Genomic DNA, 25,459 nt, shown 5'->3' with positions numbered 1-25,459 from the left:
AGTCTCCCTTTCTTCTCTCTCATCAACTCATTCTCCTATGTCTTGACTCTCTATCACTCATTCTCCCGTTCTCTCTTCGTCACTCATTCTCCCCTTCCTCTCATCCTAGTCACTTCTTTCTCCCTTTCTCTTCATTCTCTCTCACTCATGCTCCCTTTGTCTCTGCTTCTCTCTTTCTAATTCAACCTCATTTCCCACTTCTCTCTCTATTCACTCCTCATTCTTCTCCACTCGTTCTACCTTCTCTCTCACTTTCATCCCTTCCTCTCTCTACTCATCTTCCGCTCTCTCTCCTCTCTCACTCAATTCTCCTCTCTCTCTCTCTCTCTCACTCATTCTGCCCCTTCTCTCTCTCTAATCACTCTTCTTTCTCGATCTTCTCACTCACTTCTTACCCTTTCTCTCTCTACTTCGACTGTTCTATCACTTATTCTCCCTTCTCTCTCTCTCTCTCACCTTTCTCCCTTTCTCTCTCTCGTCTCGTCACTGTATCTCCCTTTTCTCTCTCCTTTCGTCATCCACTCGTATTCTCCCTTTCTCTCATCTCTCTCTCACTCATTCTCCCTTGCATCGTCTCTCTCTCTCTCTCACTCATTCTTCCCTTTCTCTCTCTCTCTCTCACTTCATTCCCCTTTCTCTCTCTTCTCTCTTCACTCATTCTTCCTTTTCTCTATCACTCATTCTCCCTTGTCTCTCTCTATCACGTCATTCTCCCTTGCTCTCTCTCTACTCATCTCCTCCCTTTCTCTCTCTCATCTCATCTCCCCTTCTCTCCGCTATCACTCAATTTCTCCCTTCTCTCTCTGCTCTCAAACTCATTTCTCCCTTCGTTCATCTCCTCTCTCTTTCTGATCACTCATTTCTTCCCCTGATCACGTCTCTGATCACTCATTCTCCCACTTCTCTCTGCAACTTACTATATTCTCCCTTTCTCTCTCCTCTTTCTATCACTATTTCTCCCGCTCTCTCTCCTATCACTCTACTTCTCCCCTTTCTCCTTGCTTCTCACTTCTGCACTCGGACTTGAATTACTCTCTCTCGCTCACTCTTCGACTCATTCTCTCTCTTCCTCACTAGCAATTCTTCTTTATCTCTCTCTCTCTCTCAGTGACATTCTCTCATCTCTCTCTCTTCTATCAGAGCTTGGCATATCTCCCACTCTTTCTCTCTTCTCTATCACTCATTCTCCCTCTTCACTATCGCCACTCATATTCATATCTCCGAGTCACTCTCTCCCTCTCTTCGCATCTTCGCTGCGTCACGTCAGTGTTCTCCCCTTCTCTCTTCATGCAGCTATACACTCTATCAGCCGATACTGAATCTCGCCCCTTTCTCTCTCTCTCGCAGTTGATACTTTCACCTATCTGGTATTCTCCTTCTCTTCTCTTATGACAACTTGACCTGGTAGATTAACTCCAGGGACACGCCACTTATCCCCTTTCTCTCCTCTCTCACTTATTCTCCCCATTTCTCTCCTCCTCTCTCACTCATTCTCCCTTTCTCTCTCTCTCTCTCACTCATTCTCACGTCTTTCTCTACTTCTCCCTTACCTCTCTCACTCATGTTTCTTCCTTCTACTCTGCTAATGAGCTCACAACACTTCTCTGCTTACTTGCCTCCTGTCTCTAGTCCTACTCATGTTGCTAACACTCCTTCTCTTCGGCTTTCTCAGACTGCATCTCCCGTTTCTCTCTCCACTCTATTTGCTCCCACGTTCATGAGCTGCTACTAGCACTCAATAAGTATCCTCCGCGCTATCCATCTCTCGTGGCTCGAGCTCCTGTTCATCCGCTTTCTCTCTCTCTCCTCTTTCTTCACTCATCGGTCCCTTCTCTCCTGATCATCATTCTCGCCCTTCTTCTCATCACTCATTCCCTTTTCTCTCTGCTAATCCACTCATTCTCCCTTTCTCTCTCTCTCACTCTAGCATCTGCGTGTCCTACTCTCTCTCGGGCTCACTCATTTCTCCCGTCCGCCCTCTCTATCACTCATTCTTTCCCCTTTTCTCTATCTCACTCATTCTCGCTTCTATCACTCATTCTCCTATCTCGTCACTCCCATTCTCCCTTTCTCTCTGTCAAAGTCGCTCTCATTCTCCCTTTCTCTCTCTGCTCTCATGCACTCATTTACTACTCCTACAGAATTTCGTCTCAGTTTCCTATGTGCACTTCAGTTCTCTCTCTCTCCACATTCTCCCTTTGCTCTCTCACTCAGGGGTTAGCTTCATCGCTGTTCTCTCTTCCAGCTATCCTCTGACTCGACATATCTACCTAGAACCTCTGAACTCACTCATTCTCTCTCTCTGACTCACTCATTCTCCCATTATCTCTCTACATCTACTCATTTCTCACCCTTTTCGTCTCTCACGTTCACTTCATTCTCTCTCTCTTCTCTACACTGCATTCTCCCCTTCCGCTCTCTCACTCATTCTCCTGTCTCTCTCTCAGCGTCGATTCTTCCCTTCTCTCTCTCACTCATCTCCCCTCTCCCTCTCCACTTCAATTCTTGCCCCGTTTGCTGCGCTCTCAAGACTCGCAACTCAGTTCTGACCCCTTCTCTGGGCTGATCACTCAGAGAGTTATCGTCTACTGATTCACTTCGATTTTATTTGACTCAACCTATATCGATCAAAACTTCTTACACCATAAACAATCACACGTCTCAAGTACCCTGCTCTTTTCTCTCTCTCACATCATTCTCACGCCTTAATCTCCTTCTCTCTTCTCTCTCAGCTCTCTCTCTTCCTCCTCTCCTCTCTCACATTTGATCGCCTTCTCTCTCCTCATTCTCACTTCATCTCACCTCATTTCTCTCTCTCTACATTCTCTCTCTCTTACTCATCCCCCTCTATCCACTCTGCCACATTCTCTAGCTACATTCTCCATCCAGTGTTTTCTCTGTCCCTCTAATCATTGGCTCCCCTCTCTCTATCTCACTCTTCTCCTCTCTCTCTCTCACTCAATTCTCCCTTATTCCTGCTCTCATCTCGTCGCATTCTCTTCCAGCGTCACTCACTCTCTATCGACTCGAATCAATCTCCGCCTTTCTTCTCTATCACTCATTAACCATTGCTACGACTTTCTCTCTCATTCTCTCGACTCACTCATTTCCCCTTCTCTCCTCTCTCTCTCTCTCTCTTTCTCTCTCTCTCTCTCTCTCTCTCTTACTCTCTCCCTTCTCGTACTCTCCTCCGATCTCTCTCTCTCATCCATTCTCCTTTCTTCTCTGCTGGTCATCATTCACTCTCTCCTTCACTAGATTCCGCTTATCATTCTCCGCTTTCTCTTCTATCCTGTCTCCTTCTCATCCCATTCTCCTCCTCACTCTCTCTATATCCTCTCTTCTCTCTCCTCTCTCTCTCTCTCTCTCTCTCTCTCTTTCCTGCTCTCCTTCCATCCTTACTCTTCTCCTTTCTCGCTCTTCGCTCTTCACTATTCTCCCTCTCTCTCTCCTCTGCACTCATTCTCCTCCTGTCTCCTCTCTTCTCTCTACTCTTTTTACTCTTCTCTCTCCTTCTCAATCCCTTCTCTTCTCGTCTCTTCGTCTCTTCTCTCCTCTCTCTCTCTCTCTCTCTCTCTCTCTGCTCTCCTCAATTCAATTCCAATTCAAGGGCTTTATTGGCATGAAACATGTGGTACATTCCCAAGCAATGAGTGACGTGGTAGATATTTTGACAAAAGTGAATAAAACAATACAAATATTAAGAGTAAAGCATTACACATACAAGTTCCAAACAATAAGACATTAACAAAATGTTATATTATATACACAGTTTGTAACAAAGTACAAATGGTTTAAAGCACACAATTAAGAATAAATATAAAATATGGGTGTATTTACAATGGTTGTTCTGTTCTTCACTGGTTGCCCTTTTCTGTGTGGCAAACAGGGTCAACAAATTCTGCTGCTGTGATGGGCACACTGTGGAAATTTCTCCCAGTAGATATGGGAGTTTATCGAAAATTGGAGATTGTTTTTCAAGATTCTTTGTGGATCTGTGGGTAATCTTGAGGGAAATATGTCTCTCTAATAGTCTACATTGGGGCGAGGAGAGTTAGGAAAGATGACCCATCAGTTTCCACCTGCATTTTTGGGCAGATGCCACATAGCCCTTCTTCTCTGAGAGCCATGGCTGCCTACGGCAGCCTTTGCTCAATAGCAAGGCTATGCTCACTGACGGTCTGTTACAAGTTCAAAGCTTCCTTAAGTTTGGTCAGTCACAGTGGTCAGGTTATTCTGCCACTGTACTCTCTGTTAGGGCCAAATAGCATTCTAGTTTTGTCTGTTTTTTTGTTAATTCTTCCAAGTGTCAAAGTAATTATCTTTTGTTTTCTCATGATTTGGTTGGTCTAATTGCTGCTTGTCCTGGGGCTCTGTGGTTTGTGTTTGTGAACAGAGCCCTAGGACCAGCTTGCTTAGGGATCTTCTCACGTTCATCTCTCTGTAGGTGATGGCTTGTTATGGAAGGTTTGGAATCGCTTCCTTAGGGTTTGTAGAATTTAACGGCTCTTTTCTGCTCTGCATGCATTATTTGTGTTCTTACGTTGTACACGGAGGATATTTTTTGCGAAATTCTGCATGGCAGAGTCTCAATTGGTGTTTGTCCCATTTGTGAAATCTTGGTTGGGGGTGAGCGACGACCACCAAGACCTCCACAACCATAAAGGCAATGGGCTCTATGACTGATTCAAGTATTTTAGTAGCCAGATCCTGAATTGGTATGTTTTCCTCTCTCTCTTCTCTCTCTCGTCTCTCTCTCTCTGTCTCTCTCTCTCTCTCTCTCTCTCTCTCTCTCTCTCTCTCTCTCTCTCTCTCTCTCTCTCTCTTCTTCTCTCTCACTCATTCTCCCTTTCTCTCTCTCTCTCACTCATTCTCCCTTTCTCTATCACTCATTCTCCCTTCTTTCTCTCTCTCTCTCTCTCTCTCCTCTCTCATTCTCCCTTCTCTATCACTCATTCTCCCTTTCTTCTCTCTCTCTCTCTCGCTCTCCTCCCATTCTCCCTTTCTCTCTCTCCCATTCCATTTTCTCTCTCTCTCTCTCTCTCGATCATCATTCTCCCTTTCTCTCTCTCTCACACTCATTCTCCCTTTCTTTCTCTGTCTCACTCTCCCGCGCTCTCTGGCTCTTTCTCTCTCTCTCTCCCTCCCCTCTCTCCCTCCCTCCCTTTATCTCTCTCGTGACCCAGAAAACCCAGACCCAGTAACCTCTCGATCTCTCTCTTTTAAAATGTGAAAACCTAACAGCTGGAGAACTCGCGCCGTAGCGTATCAACGTGTGGTGCTGGCGGCGTCCACAACGAGGCCTGCGTTTGTAGACTGAGTTCTCCTCGTCTTCGCTCGCCGCAGGAGACTGTCGAGAAAATGGATTAATAATGCTGTTGCATCACATCCCGTGAACGCGCCCCTCTCGATTATGAGCTATTCGCCGAACAAGCTGCGGAACAATGGGGGGAGCGTTCAGAGACGCCGGGTTCACCCGAGGTGTAGGGAGATGGGGGTTATCTGCGAACACATTAAGATCAGTTTGATAAAGTGGGGACGTTTCCTGTGTGGTGAAGACACCACACGTGCACACACACACTCGCGCACACACACACACACTCATACACACAGTCACACACACACACTCACACACACAGATAGACACACAGTGATAGACAGTGCCGTATGGTGCTGAATGGGAGGGCTCCTTCCACACACTGTGGTGTTTGGAAGGGCCAAGGGAGACCCTGTCACACACTGTCTGGTGTGACACACACTGAAGAGCAGAGGGGGGCTGTCATCGTGGGTGAAGCCTTCTTCCCCTCCACAGATACTACTGTGTGATCTGCTAGACGGACTGTTAGGGTGGCTACACACACATGCACATACTGTACTGCGCGGTATAATACGCACTCGAATGTAGTAAGCTTTCTCTCCCTCTCACATACAACTCCGATTTCAGTCGTCTCCCAGATTCAAGTTAGGCACACATTGCAGGGTGTACATGTCCTTGACAAAGTGTTAAATCCATAACAAGTGAGTTATCTGAATTGACATTTTTATTTATTTTTTATTTTTTTATTTCACCTTTATTTAACCAGGTAGGCTAGTTGAGAACAAGTTCTCATTTGCAACTGCGACCTGGCCAAGATAAAGCATAGCAGTGTGAACAGACAACACAGAGTTACACATGGAGTAAACAATAAACAAGTCAATAACATGGTAGAAAAGAAAAAAAGAGAATCTATATACAATGTGTGCAAAAGGCATGAGGTAGGCAATGAATCGAATAATTACAATTTAGGCAGATTAACACTGGAGTGATAAAATCATCAGATGATCATGTGCAAGAAGAGATACTGGTGTGCAAAAGAGCAGAAAAGTAAATAAATAAAAGCAGTATGGGGGGTGAGGTAGGTAAATTGGTGGGGTAGTTTACAGATGGACTATGTACAGCTGCAGCGATCGGTTAGCTGCTCGGATAGCAGATTTTTAAAGTGTTGAGGGAGATAAAAGTCTCCAACTTCAGAGATTTTTGCAATTCGTTCCAGTCGCAGGCAGCAGAGAACTGGAAGGAAAGGCGTCCAAATGAGTTTTGGCTTTAGGGATGATCAGTGAGATACACCTGCTGGAGCGCGGTCTGCGGGGGTGTAGCCATCTTGACCAGTGAACTGAGATAAGGCGGCACTTTACCTAGCATAGCCTTGTAGATGACCTGGAGCCAGTGGGTCTGACGACGAACATGTAAGCGAGGGCCAAGCCGACTAGGGCATACAGGTCGCCAGTGGTGGGTCGTATAAGGTGCTTTAGTAACAAAAACGAATGGCACTGTGATAAACTGCATTCCAGTTTGCTGAGTAGAGATTGGAAAGCTATTTTGTAGATGACATCGCCGAAGTCAGAGGATCGGTAGGATAGTCAGTTTTACTAGGGTAAGTTTGGCGGCGTGAGTGAAGGAGGCTTTGTTGCGGAATAGAAAAGCCGATTCTTGATTTGATTTTGGATGGAGATGTTTGATATGAGTCTGGAAGGAGAGGTTGCAGTCTAGCCAGACACCTAGGTACTTATAGATGTCCACATATTCTAGGTCGGAACCGTCCAGGGTGGTGATGCTAGTCGGGCGTGCGGGTGCAGGCAGCGAACGGTTTGAAAAGCATGCATTTGTGTTTTACTACGGTTTAAGAGCAGTTGGAGGCCAAGAAGGAGTGTTGTATGGCATTTGAAGCTCGTGTTGAGGTTAGGATAGCACAGTGTCCAAGGAAGGGCCGGAAGTATTATAGAAGGTGTCGTCTGCGTAGAGGTGGATCAGTGGAATCCGCCCGCGAGCAAGGAGCAACATCATTGATGTATACAGAGAAAAGAGTCGGCCCGAGAATTTTGAACCCTGTTGGTACCCCATAGAGACTGCCAGAGGACCGGAACAACATGCCCTCCGATTTGACACACTGAACTCTGTCTGCAAAGTAGTTGGTGAAACCAGGCAAGCAGTCATTAGAAAAACCGAGGCTACTGAGTCTGCCATAAGAAGAATATGGTGATTGACAGAGTCGAAAGCCTTGGCCAGGTCGATGAAGACGGCTGCACAGTAATGTCTTTTATCGATGGCGGTTATGATATCGTTTAGTACCTTGAGCGTGGCTGAGGTGCACCCGTGACCGGCTCGGAAACCGGATTGCACAGCGGAGAAGGTACGGTGGGATTCAAGAGTGTCAGTGATCTGTTTGTTGACTTGGCTTTCGAAGACCTTAGATAGGCAGGGCAGGATGGATATAGGTCTGTAACAGTTTGGGTCCAGGGTGTCTCCCCCTTTGAAGAGGGGGATGACCGCGGCAGCTTTCCAATCCTTGGGGATCTCAGATGATACGAAGGAGAGGTTGAACAGGCTGGTAATAGGGGGTGCGACAATGGCGGCGGACAGTTTCAGAAATAGGGGTCCAGATTGTCAAGCCCAGCTGATTTGTATGGGTCAGGTTTTCCAGCTCTTTCAGAACATCTGCTATCTGGATTTGGGTAAAGGAGAAGCTGGGGAGGCTTGGGCGAGTAGCAGCGGGGGGCGGGGCTGTTGGCCAAGGTTGGAGTCGCCAGGAAGAAGGCATGGCCAGCCATTGAGAAATGCTTGTTGAAGTCTTCGATTATCACGGATTTATCGGTGGTGACCGTGTTACCTAGCCTCAGTGCAGTGGGCACTGGGAGGAGGTGCTCTTGTTCTCCATGGACTTTACAGTATCCCAGAACTTTTTGGAGTTAGAGCTACAGGATGCAAATTTCTGCTTGAAAAAGCTGGCCTTTGCTTTCCTGACGACTGCGTGTATTGGTACCTGACTTCCCTGAACAGTTGCATATCGCGGGGGCTCTTCGATGCTATTGCAGTTCGCCACAGATGTTTTGTGCTGGTCGAGGGCAGTCAGGTCTGGAGTGAACCAAGGGCTATATCTGTTCTTGGTCTTGCATTTTTTGAACGGAGCATGCTTGTCTAATATGGTGAGAAGTAACTTTTAAAGAATGACCAGGCATCCTCAACTGACGGGATGAGTCAATATCCTTCCAGGGTACCCGGGCCAGGTCGATTAGAAAGGCCTGCTCGCAGAAGTGTTTTAGGGAGCGTTTGACAGTGATGAGGTGGTCGTTTGACCGCGGACCCGTGGCGGATACAGGCAATGAGGCAGTGATCGCTGAGATCTTGATTGAAGACAGCAGAGGTGTATTTGGAGGGCAGGTTGGTCAGGATAATTCTATTAGGTGCCCATGTTTACGGATTTAGGGTTGTACCTGGGGGTTCCTTGATGATTTGTGTGAGATTGAGGGCATCAAGCTTGGATTGTAGGACTGCCGGGGTGTTAAGCATATCCCAGTTTAGGTCACCTAACAGAACAAACTCTGAAGCTAGATGGGGAGCATCAATTCACAGATGGTGTCCAGGGCACAGCTGGGAGCTGAGGGGCGGTCGGTAGCAGGCGGCAACAGTGAGAGACTTATTTCTGGAGAGATTAATTTTTAAAATTAGAAGTTCGAACTGTTGGGCAGACCTGGAAAGTATGACAGAACTTTGCAGGCTATCTCTGCAGTAGATTGCAACTCCTCCCCTTTGGCAGTTCTATCTTGACGGAAAGTGTTATAGTTGGGTATAGAAATCCCAGAATTTTTGGTGGCCTTCCTAAGCCAGGATTCGGACACGGCAAGGACATCAGGGTTGGCAGAGTGTGCTAAAGCGGTGAGTAAGGCAAACTTAGGGAGGAGCTTCTGATGTTGACATGCATGAGGCCAAGGCTTTTTCGATCACAGAAGTCAACAAATGAGGGTGACTGGGGACATGCAGGGCCTGGGTTTACCTCCACATCACCCGAGGAACAGAGGAGTAGTAGGATGAGGGTGCGGCTAAAGGCTATCAGAACTGGTCGCCTAGAGTGTTGGGGACAAAGAATAAAAGGAGCAGATTTATGGGCGTGGTAGAATAGATTCTGGCATAATGTGCAGACAGGGGTGTGTGGGGCGCGGTACAGCGGAGGCAAGCCCAGGCCACTGGGTGATGATAAGAGAGGTTGTATCTCTGACATGCTGGTCTCAATGGGTGAGGTCACCGCATGTGTGGGGGGTGGGACAAAAGATGTATCAGAGGTACGGAGAGTGGAACTACGGGGTCCATTGCAAACCAAAACAATGATAATGATAACTAGCCTGAACAACAGTATGCAAGGCATATTGATATTTAGAGAGACATACAGTAAGGCATAAAGTGATTGCAGTCTTGATTGGGAGAGCTAGCTAAAACAACAGGTAAGATAACAGCAGCAATAACAGGGTGCTAGTCTAACACAGCAACAACAGGTAAAAATGGCGACGACTAGGCAGAGAGGGTCGGATTAACTACACACAGATCCTGAGTTAAAGCACAGAGCCGATAAAACACAATAAAACAGAATGGAGTACCGTGAATTAATGGACAGTCAAGCATGCATCAGCTATGTAGCCAAGTGATCATAGTGTCCAGGGGGCAGCCGTAGATGGAGCAGGGAGGCCTCCACTAAGCTAGCACGCGGCGTTTAAAGTTAGTAGCCCGGGGGAGGTCTGCTCAGACGGAGGGGTCTGCTCAGACGTGGTCGTGTCGACAGAGAATCCAAGCCGGATGGCGGTGGCGAAAGAGAGGTTGTGAATTGTAGAATTGTGTTTGCTAACTGGTGCTAGCTTCGTGGCAGTGGCGCTAGCTGCCGGTAAATTGGTGAGTAATATCCAGGCTAATAACAGGGCTGGTGTCTGTGCAGAAGGTAAAAGCTACTAGCAGCGGCAAAAAAAATGGCTAAATTAGCTTGTAGCTGATTTAGACCAGTTGTGATGGATTGGCAGGGCTCTGTGTCGGCAAAAAAAGGTCCAGGCCAATTGGCAAAAAGAGGTATTGTAGCCCAAGAATTCGCTGGTAGACCTCTTCGGCTAGCCGGCAGATGGGCCTAGCTCGAGGCTAGCTCAAGGCTAACTGGTGCTTGCTTCGGGACAGAGGCGTTAGCCAGCAGTAGCTACTCGGTTGCAGTTAGCTAGCTGCGATGATCCGGTGTAATTGTCCAGAGCTTGCGTCAGGAATCCGGTGATGTGGTGAGAAAATCAGTCTGATATGCTCTGGGTTGATATCGCGCAATAAACTGGTTGATATCAGCTGTTAAGCTGGCTGGTGTCCGAGCTGAAGGTGAAGAACGCTAGCCGTGGCTAACAGTTACTACTAGCTAGTAGCTAGTTAGCTGGCTAGCTGCTGATTGAGTTTCCAGTTATAACGTATAAAAATAGCAGATCCGTATCACATTGGGTGAGGCGGGTTGCGGGAAAGTATATTTAGATCATAGGTGGAAAGTGAGATTAAAAATATATACGAAAAAAAAAGACGAAACCGGCTATTTACATGGGACAGAGACAAACACACGTCCGACTGCTACGCCATCTTGGATTCACATTGCGGATGCTGATTGCTGTCCTTGAACAGGTGGTCTTAAACCTTTAATATAATCAAATCAACGATTTAGTTCCCTCCACGACAGCACATTCTTTTACGGTGTACATGTGGCTACAGTAACCATAACATGGACACAGAGGAACAACGCTGAATTTAGTTTGCAATAAATCCAACTTTTATTTTTCTATTGAAAATAGTCACGCGTGTGGTTCCGCAGCTTCTTATGCTGTGATCCGCACGTTGAAGTCCCTGTGTTGGACTGAGTCATTAGGCTGTGAGAAAGACCCTCCGTTTGAGTGACAGATAACTCTGAGTCCCTCACATTTACATCCTCCTCCTCTTGGGGTCGTAGTCCTGATGACTGCTGCTGCTCCTCGTATCGCCCCCATCTCTCTTAGCGAAGGCTGCCGATTGGTTGTTGGAGACTGCTGTCTGGCTCGTGGCTGTCTGGCTCGTTGGACAAAACATAGCGGCATTCTGCTGGCTGGATGACCAAAATGTAGCAGCTGCTGATTGGCTGGGCCAGACTGTTGTCTTGGTAGTGACTGCTGATTGGTTGGGCCAGACTGTGTTCTTGGTAGTGGCTGCTGACTGGCTGGGCCAGACTGTTGTCTTGGTAGTAACTGCTGATTGGTTGGGCCAGACTGTGTTCTTGGTAGTGACTGCTGACTGGCTGGGCCAGACTGTTGCCTGGCCTTTAGGTGATGATTGACTGGGCCAGACTGTTGCCTGGCCTTTAGGTGATGATTGACTGGGCCAGACTGTTGCCTGCCAAGTGGCTACTGATTGGCTGTTGTCTTTCACCTCCACAACATCATTGACATCCATTGGCTCCACATCCTGATGACAATGCACTTGATTGTTGTTGTTGATCTGGGGCCCCTCTTTCCAGTCCATAAAATGATCCTGGCCTTGTCCATAGCTGGAGTTTGGCTGCAAGGTGGCAGGGCCTGAGTTGGGCTGGAACTGGCCTCCAGGTGGTGTATTCAAAAATCGACTTTGCCATTGTCCCTGCAATGAATCAATCATTAAATCAGATTGTACTTATAAAGCCCTTTTTACATCAGTATTTGTCTCAAAGTGTTTTTGAGAAACCCGCCCTAGACCCAGGGCTCTGGTCAAAAGTATTTCCCTACCTATATAGGGAATAAGTTGCCATTTCAGACTACTCACTATAATCTAGGCCAAACAAACCTGGTTTAGGTTCTGGTAGGCAGCCACTCCAGACACGGGAGATCCTCCTGTAATCTGTGTTTTCAGCCATGCGGCGAGAACGTCCTTAGGAACCATCCTCAACACTAACCAGGTGAACTGGTCCAAAGGGAAGGGATGGAGGGGCCCAAACTGGCTCAGATATTGGAGATAGTCCATTATTGAAATAAGTTGGTGTAATTATATGTTTTTTTTTTAATTGTTCAGAGCAGATAGCAATGTGACAGGCGATGCTTTCAAGTGCCTAAATGATGTGGCCGACTTCTAGAACGTTGCTTCACAGGTGATCGGATGACATCACAGCTGCATCACAATCGAGGTCAATGACTATGACATTGTGCGCTGTGCTCATCGAGTTCTGTTTCTAAGGTCTAGCTTCAACTAAACAGCAATAAAGGGCCATTCCTTAATAAAAAAGTGTTTTCTATGAAAAAAATAAAAAATAAATGTTTTCTATGAAGCTGAGGGATCGAACTGGAGAAATGTAATCACCAAACAATTTTGTAGATGGAGCTATAGATGCGAGGACTAAAAGTCCATGGGGTCAAAATGATCGTTTTAATCAGATTTTGAAGATAGACACCTGTTGCCTGGGTACAGGGGACATAACATATACTATTTATGTATATATTACATCATTCATGTCAGTTTAATATACAACGGTTTATACATGAACATTCAGTTGGAATATGGCGACGGCAATATCCGTCACTTCGTTGTACCTAGTGCCTCTTGGACAATATTCATACGCGCAATGATTTGTATCTGTGGTTCCCTCACCTAACTGCTCTAACACACACTGCGATAAAGCACAGGTGATTTTGTCAGGATTGTGTTGATACTGGTCCATCGCCCACTTAACTTTACAATCCCCCCCCCCCACCCCCCCCCCCAAACCCACCCCCCCCCCCCCCCCCCCCGCGTCAGGGTTCCAAGTCCACATCCAATTTACTAACTAAACATCTTCTTCCATAAACAACTGACTGTGTTTAACACAATGCTATTGACTACTGGGTCGACCTGAATGGGAATGGGAATGGCTCCCTTGGGTTGGCTGTGAATTCATCCCCTTCCCTTTGTGCTTGACTCTCTCACTGACCCTATTCTTCTGTTAGGCGTGTTTTGGTATGTATCATATCCCTGTGCTATTGTAAGTCTGACCTTGTAGTTGTGCTATTGTGTATGTGTGTACACTCCCTCATGTGTGTGTGTGTGCATGTATTTCCCATGTGTTCCCCTCACTGCAACATCTCAAGTCTCTAAACCCACCACTGCGTTGTCTCCCTTCCCCACACAGACCTGAATAGCTATCTGTACGTCGAAGCCAACTCCAAGACGGAGCAGCAGCGAGCCAGGATCCTAAGCCCCATGGTGGGACTCGACATGGGGCCTCTCTGCCTGCTCTTCTCCTACCAGCTGTGGGGAGAGGCCCAGGGCACCCTGCGCATCCTTCTCCGCGATGCCCACCACGAGGAGACCCTTCTCTGGGCACTCCGCGGCAACCAGGGACCCGTTTGGAAGGAGGGTCGCACCATCCTGCCCCGATCCCCCAAAGAGTTCCAGGTATTCGGGCGTCAGCATGCTCCCCTCTCCCTTCCATGAAAATAGTCTGTTGGAGTTAGCTGGAGAAACAAGTAGAAGTATATTACTAGTGGTTATGTGTTGCAGCGATTTTATGTATAAGATATATCCCTGCATCTACATGTAGGTCATTTGTTTCTTCTTCCCCTAATCTTCCTCCTCCTCCTTCCCTTACTCTTCCTCCTCCTCCTCCTTCCCCTACTCCTCCTCTTCCTTCCCCTACGCCTCCTCTTCCTTCCCCTACGCTTCCTCTTCCTTCCMCTACRCTTCMKCTTCCTTCCCCTACGCTTCCKCTTCCTTCCCCTACKCTTCCTCTWCCTTCCCCTACGCTTCCTCTTCCTTCCCCTACGCTTCCTCTTCCTTCCCCTACGCTTCCGCTTCCTTCCCCTACGCTTCCGCTTCCTTCCCCTACGCTTCCTCTTCCTTCCCCTACGCTTCCTCTTCCTTCCCCTACGCCTCCTCTTCCTTCCCCTACTCTTCCACTTCATTCCCTTACTCTTCCACTTCCTTCCCTTACTCTTCCACTTCCTTCCCTTACTCTTCCACTTCCTCCTCCTCCTTCCCCTACTCTTCCTCTTCCTTCCCTTACTCTTCCTCCTCCTCCTCCTTCCCCTACTCTTCCTTCTCCTTCCCCTACTCGTCCTCTTCCTTCCCCTACTCTTCCTCTTCCTTCCCCTACTCTTCCTCCTCCTCTCAGGTGGTTATGGAAGGCTTCGTTGACCACGGAACCAAGGGCCATATCATGATCGACAACATCCACATGAGTTCTGGTACACCTTTGGAGGAGTGCACACGTAAGTCTGCAGATTATACAAACATGTATACACACACTCACTGACACATATACATACATGTGCATACACACACATACATACATGTGTATACACACACCTGACCCTCCAGCACCCCAGTTATTTTCCTCCGTCATCCCACCACACCACTCAACTTCTGTTCCCCCCTCTATCTCTCTCTCTCTCTCATTTCTTCTCTACCTCTGTCTCCTCCTCCTCCTCCTCTCCTCCCTTGGGGTCCCCGACCTGTCACTCCAGTTGTGCTTTAAACACCCCACACACACACAAACACAAACACACACCACAAGTTCCCTCATCAGAATTTCGGGGATAGACTGACTGGTACTTCTGAAAGCCGTAGCGAGGAGATGAAAGGAGAGAGAATGAACGAAAGAGTGGAGTGTTATTCCTCTGCCAGAAAAAGAAAGGAAGAATAGAAAGTAGGCCATAAACGCCCCGTGGGCCCCTGCGATGCTAATCTATGTTTCGTTAGATTTCTTCTTCTCCTCTCGTATCTGTAAACAGAGCTTTCCAGAGCCGTCAAAGCAACAGATCCGGCACTGGTGTGTGCGTGCCTGTGTGTGCGCTGGGCTTTTAATCTAGCCAGAGCAGGGAGGTTTAGGAGTAGGTCTTAAACAGATCACAGACAGACTGTGGGTTCTGAGCCAGAAACCTGCCATCATCGAGTTTGACTTCATGGAGTTGGGCTGTGTGTGTGTGTGTGTGTGGGGAGGGAGGGGGGGTAGTGAGTGTGCATGTGTACGGTAGTGTGGTTGTTAGACGAAAGATGAAAACCCGTCCCCCCTCTGTCAACCGGTGTGGAAGGGCCTCCACTCCTCTCCCCCTCTACACATTTTCTCCTTCTTCCTCATTCCCAAGGCATGCTGGGAGTGTTCTTATCAACCAGTGCAGTCGAGTTTGTTCACAGCACATTGGTGTTACAGCCAAAAAAGGCCCCACTTCCCAAGTCGCCCCTCTCACAGGCCCCCATGCTTTTTGTTGCCATTCCAAGTCAATCAGACTGAACGTTGTGTGTGCAGTCAGCCAGCCAGGCAGCAACCTTCCCAGCTCAACTGGACTCCACAACTTTGAATGACTCAAACTTCCCACAGTCGCCCTCCAAGTCTCCCAACTCACAATAACACACACTTTGACATTGCATTCTGCCCAAGAGACATACCCACATGCTCTTTCATTGTATTTCTTTTGAGTTGAAGTATTAAGAAAGCTGTCAATAGGCAATAGAGTGATATCACTGCCAACAGAAATTGAATCAAAATTCTATTTGTTTTAATGTTTTTGGCTGACTTTCCTAGCTATTGTATAGGTTATAAACAGTCTTGTTTGTTTCTCTCTTTCAGAACCCTTCGTTGCCTTCCTTCCCGACATGACAGGTGAGTTTGCGCCTCTTTAGCCGGGTAATGATGTCACTTCCTGTGCAAATGTATCCGCTTCCTGCTCGCTGCGCTGCACTGTATTAGCTTTGGCTAATGGGAGCTTTGCTTGATGGCACCCATGTGACAAGCCCAGTCCAATCAATAGAAATGGGTGTGCAAGAGCTGTGTTCGCCGCTTGATTAATGCTGCCTTGGTGACAAACGATTCCCAGAATCATCATCAGCATCCAGACATCATCAAACGACATCAGAGCCCACTGAATCCAGCAGAATCCAGTTTATTGCAGAGAAATTCATACTATTGCGTTGACATCCATGGTTTTAAATGAACTGTCTGCCTCAATAGAAATATTGGGAGAGCTATAGGGGATTGATGTTATTACTTGATATAGTGTTTTTGGCTGCTGGTTCCAATAAGATAAGAGCTTGGGAATTTGGGTGTGTGATGTGTGCAATTTCTTCCTCCACCGTGACGCACGCACATAGATACACACACACACACACACACAGACTCATGCACACCCCCACGCACACTCACGCACAGACTCATGCACACCGCCACACCCCCACGCACACACACAAACACACACATACACACTTCGTAGTGAAACGTAATTAAATAGAGTGACTCAGCTGCGACGCCGGTGTCTCTCTCATCCTCTCAGCTTTGTCTAATGAGTGTGTGCACAGTGCAGTGGCAGGTACACGCACCATTTCACTCTGTAATTATGTGACATGGTCGAATACTCAGGGTGGCTTCAACTCTACACCGTACATGGAGTCTCTCAGCTATCTCTCGCTTTCTCTCTAACCTCTCTCCCTCTCGGCCCCTTAAACCTTTGTTCCTTTTTCTTAGCTTAGACCTAAGAGTGCTTGGAAACTGTTATCGGCGTAGGATTTCACAGACCTGTATGAATAGGAGAGCTTGCGTCTTGGAAGATGTTGTTAGGGCGATTTCGCAAAGAATGTAAGAGGGGTTCATAGGTTTGAAGTAGAGGAGCTGTGTTTGGGTGTTGGTTAGGGTCTCCACTGAGATACTTCTTGGCTTGAAGAGGAAAGAACTGGCCAAGAGAGCAACGAAAACAAAGACTTGAACAGATCAGAGCAATGTGTTTTCCAAGGAAATCCATTTTGAACCTGCCAAACAAATTCCATCACTGTCGCCAAATTAAAGGGAGAACAATCCAGAACATTCCTATGTAGGCTCCATGGGGTCTTATGATTGGTCAGTGGAGCATTGGAACTTCCTGTGCCAACAGGAAATAGTGGCTCATCATTGGGGAAAAAAGCATTTTACTTCGTCAGCGTAGTCACATAACATTGCATCAGTGATTTTTCATTTGAATTTACAAACAGTCAGCAACTTATAGTTTGTGTCTTGATCCAACCCAGGTTCCAACCTACAATCAACCACAATGCTTGAAACCTCTTTGGTTTGATTTCTTTGAAACTGAATTTGTTTGTTGACAAGTTAATTAGTCTGTCCAGTGTGTGTGTGTGTGTGTGCGTTCTGTTACAGCTAATTACCACGCCCTTTGTTTCACACCAAGTTATTACATCAGAGCTTTATTCATTGGATCAATTCAATCCCACAGACTCATTGACAATCCGTAGTTATGCTCCACTGCTCTTAGTGTGAGAATCACCTCTCTCGCCATCGACTGCAACCCAAGCTTCAATCCTCAGATAAAAAAAAACCCGATGCGTTTGATTTATTTCAGCCATTGTCTGTGATGAATAACTTTTTTCCCCGTTTGAGCCGGCATGCTTGTGCATGCCCATGTGCTCGTACGCCTGCTGTTCATGTGATGGAAAGCCACAGGGGAGAAAAATAAACACCAAAACAAAGCAGTCCATTGGATGTGCTTTGCTTGCACCCCCCACACCCCGAGCCAACATATTCCTTATCTCTCCACCAGGGGGAGGTGTTCCTGGCGGGAGTGACCCCACAGTAGACACGTTGGCGCTGCCACTGGTACCCACCCTCTGGTACTACCTCGTGGCCGCCGGGGGTGCCCTGATACTCCTGGCAGTGGCCATCTTGGTACGAGCGCTCTGTTGCCATCGACGAAGGCTGGCAGCGAAGAAGAGCCAGCTCTCTGTGGCCTACCACAGCCAGTCCCAGGTCTTTCAGTACTCCCAGTGCTCAGCCAGTAACCCGGTAACGGCCGCTCCAGGGACGGAGCCCGTGCTCACCGTGAGGCTAGATAACCACGGCCACCAAACATATGCCCTCTGCTGAAAGGAAGAGGTGGGCCTTACAGCTAAAGCCCCTCCCCTTTTGATGGCTCATGGATGACGCCACGGGGGACAAGGATTGGAGTGGTATTGACAGTGACATTTTCTGGGTCCTGCTTTCATCAGCGGTGGATGTTACTGTTCACAGACTAGCTCTTCCAACACTATTTCTATAACTTGAATGTGTCTACGGACTACGTGGAGATGAAGCGATCTATGTGATTGGCTTGTTTCAAACCCAACCTCCAGCCTTACAGGACTATTGGTTCTGGTTCTGGTTCCTATCCCATGGGCTTCCTGGAATCACGCCAGCACGGAGACACTCAGTGTGGTCTAACCTCCCGGCCCGGTGTGGGTGTAGTGGTTCAGCCATGTAAAACCATCCAGCGCTGTCAGACCACAAACAGACAAGCGAAAGATACTGTCTTACTGACAGCTCTGCTGGCAACACTCAGAGAGAAAGAGAAGAGAGAGAGCGGAGGGGGAATGTTACAGTCAGAGACAGTGGATGCTCTACAGGACCTACTTCATTGTGAAGACAGTGTTTCAGGACAGGCTGCTGAGATGTCAGTGTTACTATTACTGAAGGAGATGTTAAATAGATACACTGTAACTATGTTTTGTTTATTATGAATGGGCCGGGTTATTGGGTATTACCAGTGTAAGACAAAAAAAAAAAGCATGTTTGAATATGACGTTTTTATGTGTCACTCTGATTGACCTGAGGAATCGATCTCTTTCGCGCAGCTCAAGAATAACATTTTAGTCGTCCCACACCGGAAACCCTGCATCAAGCAAGAGTCCCTCTCTTTATAATATCATCATCATCATCAGTGATTAATGTTCATTCCCACATTGTTTGTGTTCTATCTTGGAAAGTCCTCAATGGCGTCACCCATGTGACAACATGTGGCTGGTGAGCCCCACATCCAACTCTATGCAATACTATCAAACAGCTGGAAGCCATTTTTTCTGTCTTCTGTTGCGTGTGCTCTTAGTCGAGAATGCTCCAAAACATAGAAACCAAAGACAAACTACAAACAATGCTTCCCTATCACTTAAGATGGATGCTGGCAGGATGCATCCCTCATTAGAAAGTTGAGGGTATAAACAAAATGGCAAGGAATGTAATGATATAACAGCCGGTGGCCAAGATAATTGGAAATATGTTTCAAATGGGACCAGGCCCAATTATGATAATAGCTAGCGCATATTTAAGTTGGTTTGTTAGTGGTTATGTAGAGCTCTGAGAATCAGATGGCCCTTAAAGGGGAAGTTCACCCAAATTACAAAACGGTGGCCATGTAAATAAAGCCTAAGCATGGATTCTATAGACTGCTTTCAGGGGAAGAAAAACAATATTTAATTTTGCGTGAACTATCCCTTTAATGATAAACAGTTATCAATCTCACCATTATTGTACATCCAGAGGTAGTTTAGTTCAATTCCTGCCCATTTAACCACCAAATATGTCAGAGGTGCTTTCCGATCTCAAAAGCAGTCTATGAGATGAGTCCACATCCCATAGTTGTGTAGATCCACCTATATGCCTCAACCCCGAAAGAGTGGAAAAGATAAACTAAATAAAATCAGTAAATGATGGTGCTTCCATTTACAGCCGGTGGCCTGGGATGTGAACTTATCTCAACATAAGACCAATTCACCCGGCACAGCCAGAAGAGGACTGGCCACCCCTCATAGCCTGGTTCCTCTCTAGGTTTCTTCCTAGGTTTTGGCCTTTCTAGGGAGTTTTTCCTAGCCATCGTGCTTCTACACCTGCATTGCTTGCTCTTTGGGGTTTTAGGCTGGGTTTCTGTACAGCACTTCGAGATATTAGCTGATGTACAAAGGGCTATATAAATAAATTTGATTTGAATTCCCAGGTCTGAAAGCATCTGACAAACTTTGAGTTTGTAATGAACTGTCCCTTTAAGTAGGACAACCGAATGTGTTTGGGTTAGAGTGATACCTCCATCTATGGAAGCCACTATAATATCTGGGGGTGAATCAAAGGGCTATACGGGCCACATTGAGTGGGGTGAATGTGTGTGGTGATCAGGCTTTTTAGTTTTCTCAGAGCAAAGAAGTTTTTTTGGCACCCTCTCACAATGTGCTTTTAAATCAACTGGGGGTTGGGCACCCCCACTCTGTCCATCTCACCGTAGGTCCTCTCCAAGCTCTTAATATCTCTAATCAGGTAATGGAGCGATAACATTTATTTAGGCTGTAGTAAGCACTTTTCTTTTTTCCCCCGTCTCCTGCACACACAGACACAATCTCTCACGCATACACACCCACATACACTCTCTCTCACACAGGCGCACATACACCCCTCCCCGGCACACACACACCAGCAGCCAACAGCCATTGCCCCTGGAGACCATATTAATGATTCTCGTTGAGGGCTCCAGTTAAGGTGTTCTTGCCAAGCAATTACTCCCACCTCTGTCCATATGCCAAGTGTTGCACACACACTTCTCAAGATGACAATAAACCTGAAGTTAAAGTGCCATTTTCAAAAAACAGCGCTGGGGTGAATTTTGGGGGGGGGGGGTTGAGCGGAGGGCGAGGCTTGAGCACTTCTAAGCACCACTCTCAGTGTTGATACCCATTGGTATCTCATGATGATCACACCACATCGCAACGCAGTGCGTAGAAGCCAGGATGGGAACTGTGTTTGATTATCTGTTTAGAGCTCAGTGCATAATCTATTTGTAGGATGAGGATGATGATGATGGTGATGATGATGATGGTGGTAAAATTGTTTGCTGATACTTTACTTGGGCTTTGCACCTCTTTGTGAGCAATGTGAAAAGTGTGTTTTGAAATAGTTAAATGAATGTGAATATGGTCTGTGGTAATAAAGTGATATTTTTCTACATTGTGGTATGTGTCTGTACGCCATTGGGCTATAGCAGTCGCAACACATATTATAGTCATTAATTAGTAATTACAGCGAAGGAAGATTGACATAGACAGCTTACATTATTGCACGAAACCAAAATGTACTGTATGGATACTTGGCATTGTGCATACGTTGTACAATCATTCTGTTGTATCTTCTTCTCTCATAGATAAGAGACCAGAGTTTGGAGACAGCAGACTTTTTAATGGCAGGAACCAGTTTGATGGAGGTAAGTGTTTCCATCAACTACAATGTATTTTATGTGTCCATTACGGCAAAATGTTTTTCCAAATGTGAAAAAATGCCTAGCTTCTAATAAGCATCTCTCTTTTCTCTCCTCTCCTCCTCTCGCTCCCTCTCCCCTCTCTCTTCTCTCTCTCCTCCATCTCGCTCTCTCTTTCTCCTCTCGTCCAGGCTGGGCGTTCCCCAAGGAGTTGAGTACGGCGGCCCCGTCCTCCGAGCAACCGGAGACGCTCGTCTCCTCCTCGGCAGAGAAGGACAACTCGTGGCTGTACACGCTGGACCCCATCCTGGTCACCATCATCGTTATGAGCTCCCTGGGCGTGCTGCTGGGCGCTGTGTGCGCCGGCCTGCTGCTCTACTGCACGTGCTCCTACAGTGGCCTGTCATCGCGTAGTTCAACCACGCTGGAGAACTACAACTTTGAGCTGTACGACGGCCTCAAGCACAAGGTGAAGCTCAACCAGCAGCGCTGCTGCACCGAGGCATGAGGAGAAAGAGTAGAGAGGAGAGGGGTAGAGGAAAGGAGAGAGGCGGCCATTTTGAGGAGATTATCTCCTCTTTTGTTTTCTCTGCTTAGCTCGGACTGTGAATTTCCTTTCTGAGTTGAAGGACTACACCTGCCAGATGGAAGGACATTTTGGGGAAAAGCCACTTTTTAGACTGCTCTGAGACCCCCCCCCCCTGCTTCAATCAAAGTGGTGCAGTCCAGGGTGGGGTTTTCTGGACCAAAACCAATGAGGGAAGGACTGGGTATTTCCCAAAGTGGTCCCTATAGCAGACTGTTCCATTGCCAGGGGAGTTCAAATATCAACACATATCAATGGGCAAATACCTACTATTCCCCCCCCCCCCCAAAATTCAGAACTCCATATAAATACATCATAGTTTTCTAGGTCTAGTTTTTAAACTGGAAAGATGTGAGGCTAAACTCCTTCACACTGAAAACGCCTTAGACAGGTGCTTAGATTGTGTTTCTCTATCACCTGGACACAGTGGCTTAGACACATGGACACAGTGGCCTCGAACCTAGTGAAGTGAATTCTTTATGAAGCGGTGTTTTTGTTGAGTTAGACTCTTGCGTCTCTGTAACACATCAGCCTCAGTTCTCCACCCCCTTTTCTGACAGGTCTGTGGTATTTTTAGACGAATCAYCGTCTTTGGTGTGTGTCTTTTTGTAATTTGTTCAAGCCTTCTCTGTTTTATTTCTTGTTTCGGCCCGTTGCCAGCCTGTAAATGCTGATAAAGAAAGGAGGAGGGAGGAGGGGGGGTTCTAATCATGTTCTCTTCTAAACGTGTTCTGTTGAAGATCGAAAGCAAGGGAGTTTATTGTTAGATTTCGTCTCAGGCTGCTGTTGCCGGTGGGTTGTATCGAAAAGAAGGTTGACGGCGGTGTTTACAGTAAACTGTGGCTGGGTGAAGTAAAAAACGTCCGAGGTGAACGATGGTTTTGGTCAGCGCCGCGCGTGGATTGCTGGGAAATCCAGGCAGAGACTGAATAGCCGTCTACAAGTGAGAACTGATTAAGAGAGAAGAAAACAATGAATCAATGGATCACTAAATCCTAAATCAACCTCTCCGGGGACGATGTACTCTGAACGAATCAACAATAAAACCCAAAGTGGGACACAATAAAAATATATATATATATATATTCAAGACCATTGCTTGACAGTGGACACGCATCTGAGCTTGAAGTCAGCGATTGGTAGAGGAAACACCAATGGAAGGACACCATTTCCTCAGAGTGGACCAATGTGGTCTTGGTGTCATGTTTCGTGCTCTCCTCGTTTGACGTTTGTTGCTCTTTTTTTCCCACACTTTGACTCCATTTTGCGTTGTCACGGCGAGGAGGCTGGCGTTTTAACAGGAAACAGGTTCATGGGGAGAGGTAAACGAGGGGGAGTTAAACACACATCTGCTCCCTCTGGACTATCTAGCCTTGTGAAGGAGGAGAGGGAAAGAGAACAGTAAATATTTCCACTGTACCTCGGACTTCTCACTTTCACACACGCTGATCACACACACACACACACACATGCATACACAGCGTGCATATGCTAGCACACACACACAAGAAATAGTATCCTGGTCATTCTGATGCGATGCTGGGCATGTATAGGTCTGTGTGCGTCTGGAGGCACTGGTGTGGAACCAGGCTAGTGCTGATCAAGAGGCCCAGGTTGTTGGAGGGGGTTGCTGGGCCATGAGGTGGAGCCTATCCCCTTCTCCCTTCCGCCCTCCACCCCAACAACCCACATTCCCTCTCCTATCCCAGAGGCTCTCATCACTGGGGCCCACTGACTCTCTTCCAGGTGCCTTGGAGCTTCTGTGGTTCAGCTTGCCTTTGTAGCCCGTATCAGATTACAGATACAGAACAGTAGCCCAATCTGTCTGGGCAGGAGGGGCTAAAACACACCTCCCTGGGCAAGTGAGGGGCTAAACCTCACAAGGACCACCCTGACTCTGGTCAGACCTAATTGTTGCTTGGGGGCTTTGTACAGAAATGTTCTTTTTATGATTGTTATTAATATTGTTATTCTGATTATTTAATAAAGGATTTATACCATACAGTGGGTTTTGGTGGTCATCGCTGGATGTGCTCATTTGTCTTGCTTTGTGTGAGTTTCAGATGGGTTGTCAGTATGAGGACACTGAGGTAACCTCGGCTTATACACGCACACACAGTACATTGTATTGTCTATAGCCATGTACACACTTAAACACCTGTAACAAACAGCCTCACAGGCACATTTCTATTCACACACTGTACACCGTTTTGTATTCACAAACTCTCTGTATAGGTCACACACACACTGGCTTTCAAACACAAACATGAACACAGACATGCATACACACAGTGTCAGCCAGCCATAGTTTTCCTCTCATCTCTCCATGGCCTCCCATTAGCCCAGACCTCTAGTCGCCCTTGTTTAGGAGCTCCAACATTACAGCTTTGAAGTGTCCAGCGTCTCGCACACACACACACATGTGATTACTCTGCTTCCTCCATTTACATGGCTCCCCATCTCCTACACATGGTTTTGTTTGGCCATGTCAGCCCTCAAACCTAAACACTAACACAACAGGAAAGTATGGCGTGTAACATATCCGTGACTGCAAGGATTTCTTTGGCTGGTATTGGTAAGAGGGAGAAAATGGATGAAGTCATAATATGAATAGACTGTGAATTGAATTTAAAGGGAAAGTTGAATGAAATTACATAGTTTAGCGAATTATCACTTGAAGTGGGAAATTTGGCTCCCAACAAACCAAAAAGGTAACTGTCTCAACTTTTCATATCCCTCACAATGGATTGACAACATTCGCTGTTCGATACTTCCTGGGAACCGTGGCTCAGCTTTGAGTGGGCTCTTTACTGAGGTAGTAACACCCACTGCTCTACAACCAGTGATTCAGAGCCTTGACACGTTGTTACCCAGTCAAAGTGGGTGCGGCTGTTAGCACGCTCTGCGGTGCAACATAACAGCCCAATTATGGTCCCTAAACACAACACCCGAACCGACAGAGGAGCGCACTACCATCTGTTAGTAAGCGTGATTGATCCCAGCAGAAACTAGCTAGCACACCATGACCGAACCGTCAACAGGAAATTACCAAAGAAGCCTGAATGTCGTTGTTCTGTCCGGGGGGGATCTCTCTGTTCTTACAACTTAAATTATAAAAATGTAAAAAATGTTTGGCCAAATTATGTTTTTTCTCTTTCCTCTATCAGTTGGAAATGGAATACTCCACAGGAGCTTTGTCCTTTCCTGACATCAGAGAGACGTCTCGCTTCTAACGTTGCACCCGGCCAGACCAGCCTTCAAAGCATCTGTAAACTGATAGGGACAGATTTAAGAGAGGCCCCGTTTGAGGGTCGCAGCAGGAAATGCATCCAACACACTGTTAATGCATCTATACTGTTATGCAATGGAGATGAAGGCAGGGCCGGTAGTGGACACACAGCTCATTACTCATTCTGTAATCACTGTGTCTGTGAGGGCTAGCTCCAATCCGTTATTTGTATCTTGATTATATGTAGAGAGGAGAGTGTTGTGTGGTGAGATTGGGTGTTGCTGTATATTTTGTTAGTTGCTGGTGCGTTTGTTGAATGTAGGTTAGTTGGTTTGAGTGGATTTTCTCTGTGACTGAACCGACAGATGAGAGAGAGACCT

At 46.9% G+C, this 25,459-nt stretch overlaps 1 protein-coding gene across 1 annotated transcript in view; it reads left to right on the top strand.

Moving 5' to 3' along the window:
• nrp2a (neuropilin 2a) overlaps nt 1-23,852 on the top strand; it is an 86,701-nt gene extending 62,849 nt beyond the window's left edge. The window contains 5 exon segments of the mRNA XM_023997818.2: nt 13,428-13,693; nt 14,409-14,505; nt 15,864-15,896; nt 21,211-21,270; nt 21,456-23,852. Coding sequence (XP_023853586.1) covers nt 13,428-13,693; nt 14,409-14,505; nt 15,864-15,896; nt 21,211-21,270; nt 21,456-21,772 — 773 coding nt within the window. The 3' untranslated portion in view covers nt 21,773-23,852.
• The last annotated feature ends 1,607 nt before the right edge of the window (nt 23,853-25,459 follow it).

The sequence above is a fragment of the Salvelinus sp. IW2-2015 genome, linkage group LG12 (genome assembly GCF_002910315.2).
Source record: "Salvelinus sp. IW2-2015 linkage group LG12, ASM291031v2, whole genome shotgun sequence".
In the NCBI taxonomy this organism is placed as follows: Eukaryota; Metazoa; Chordata; class Actinopteri; order Salmoniformes; family Salmonidae; genus Salvelinus; species Salvelinus sp. IW2-2015.
Note: the sequence above shows the minus strand (reverse complement) of the source record. Positions and strands in the feature narration are given on the sequence as shown.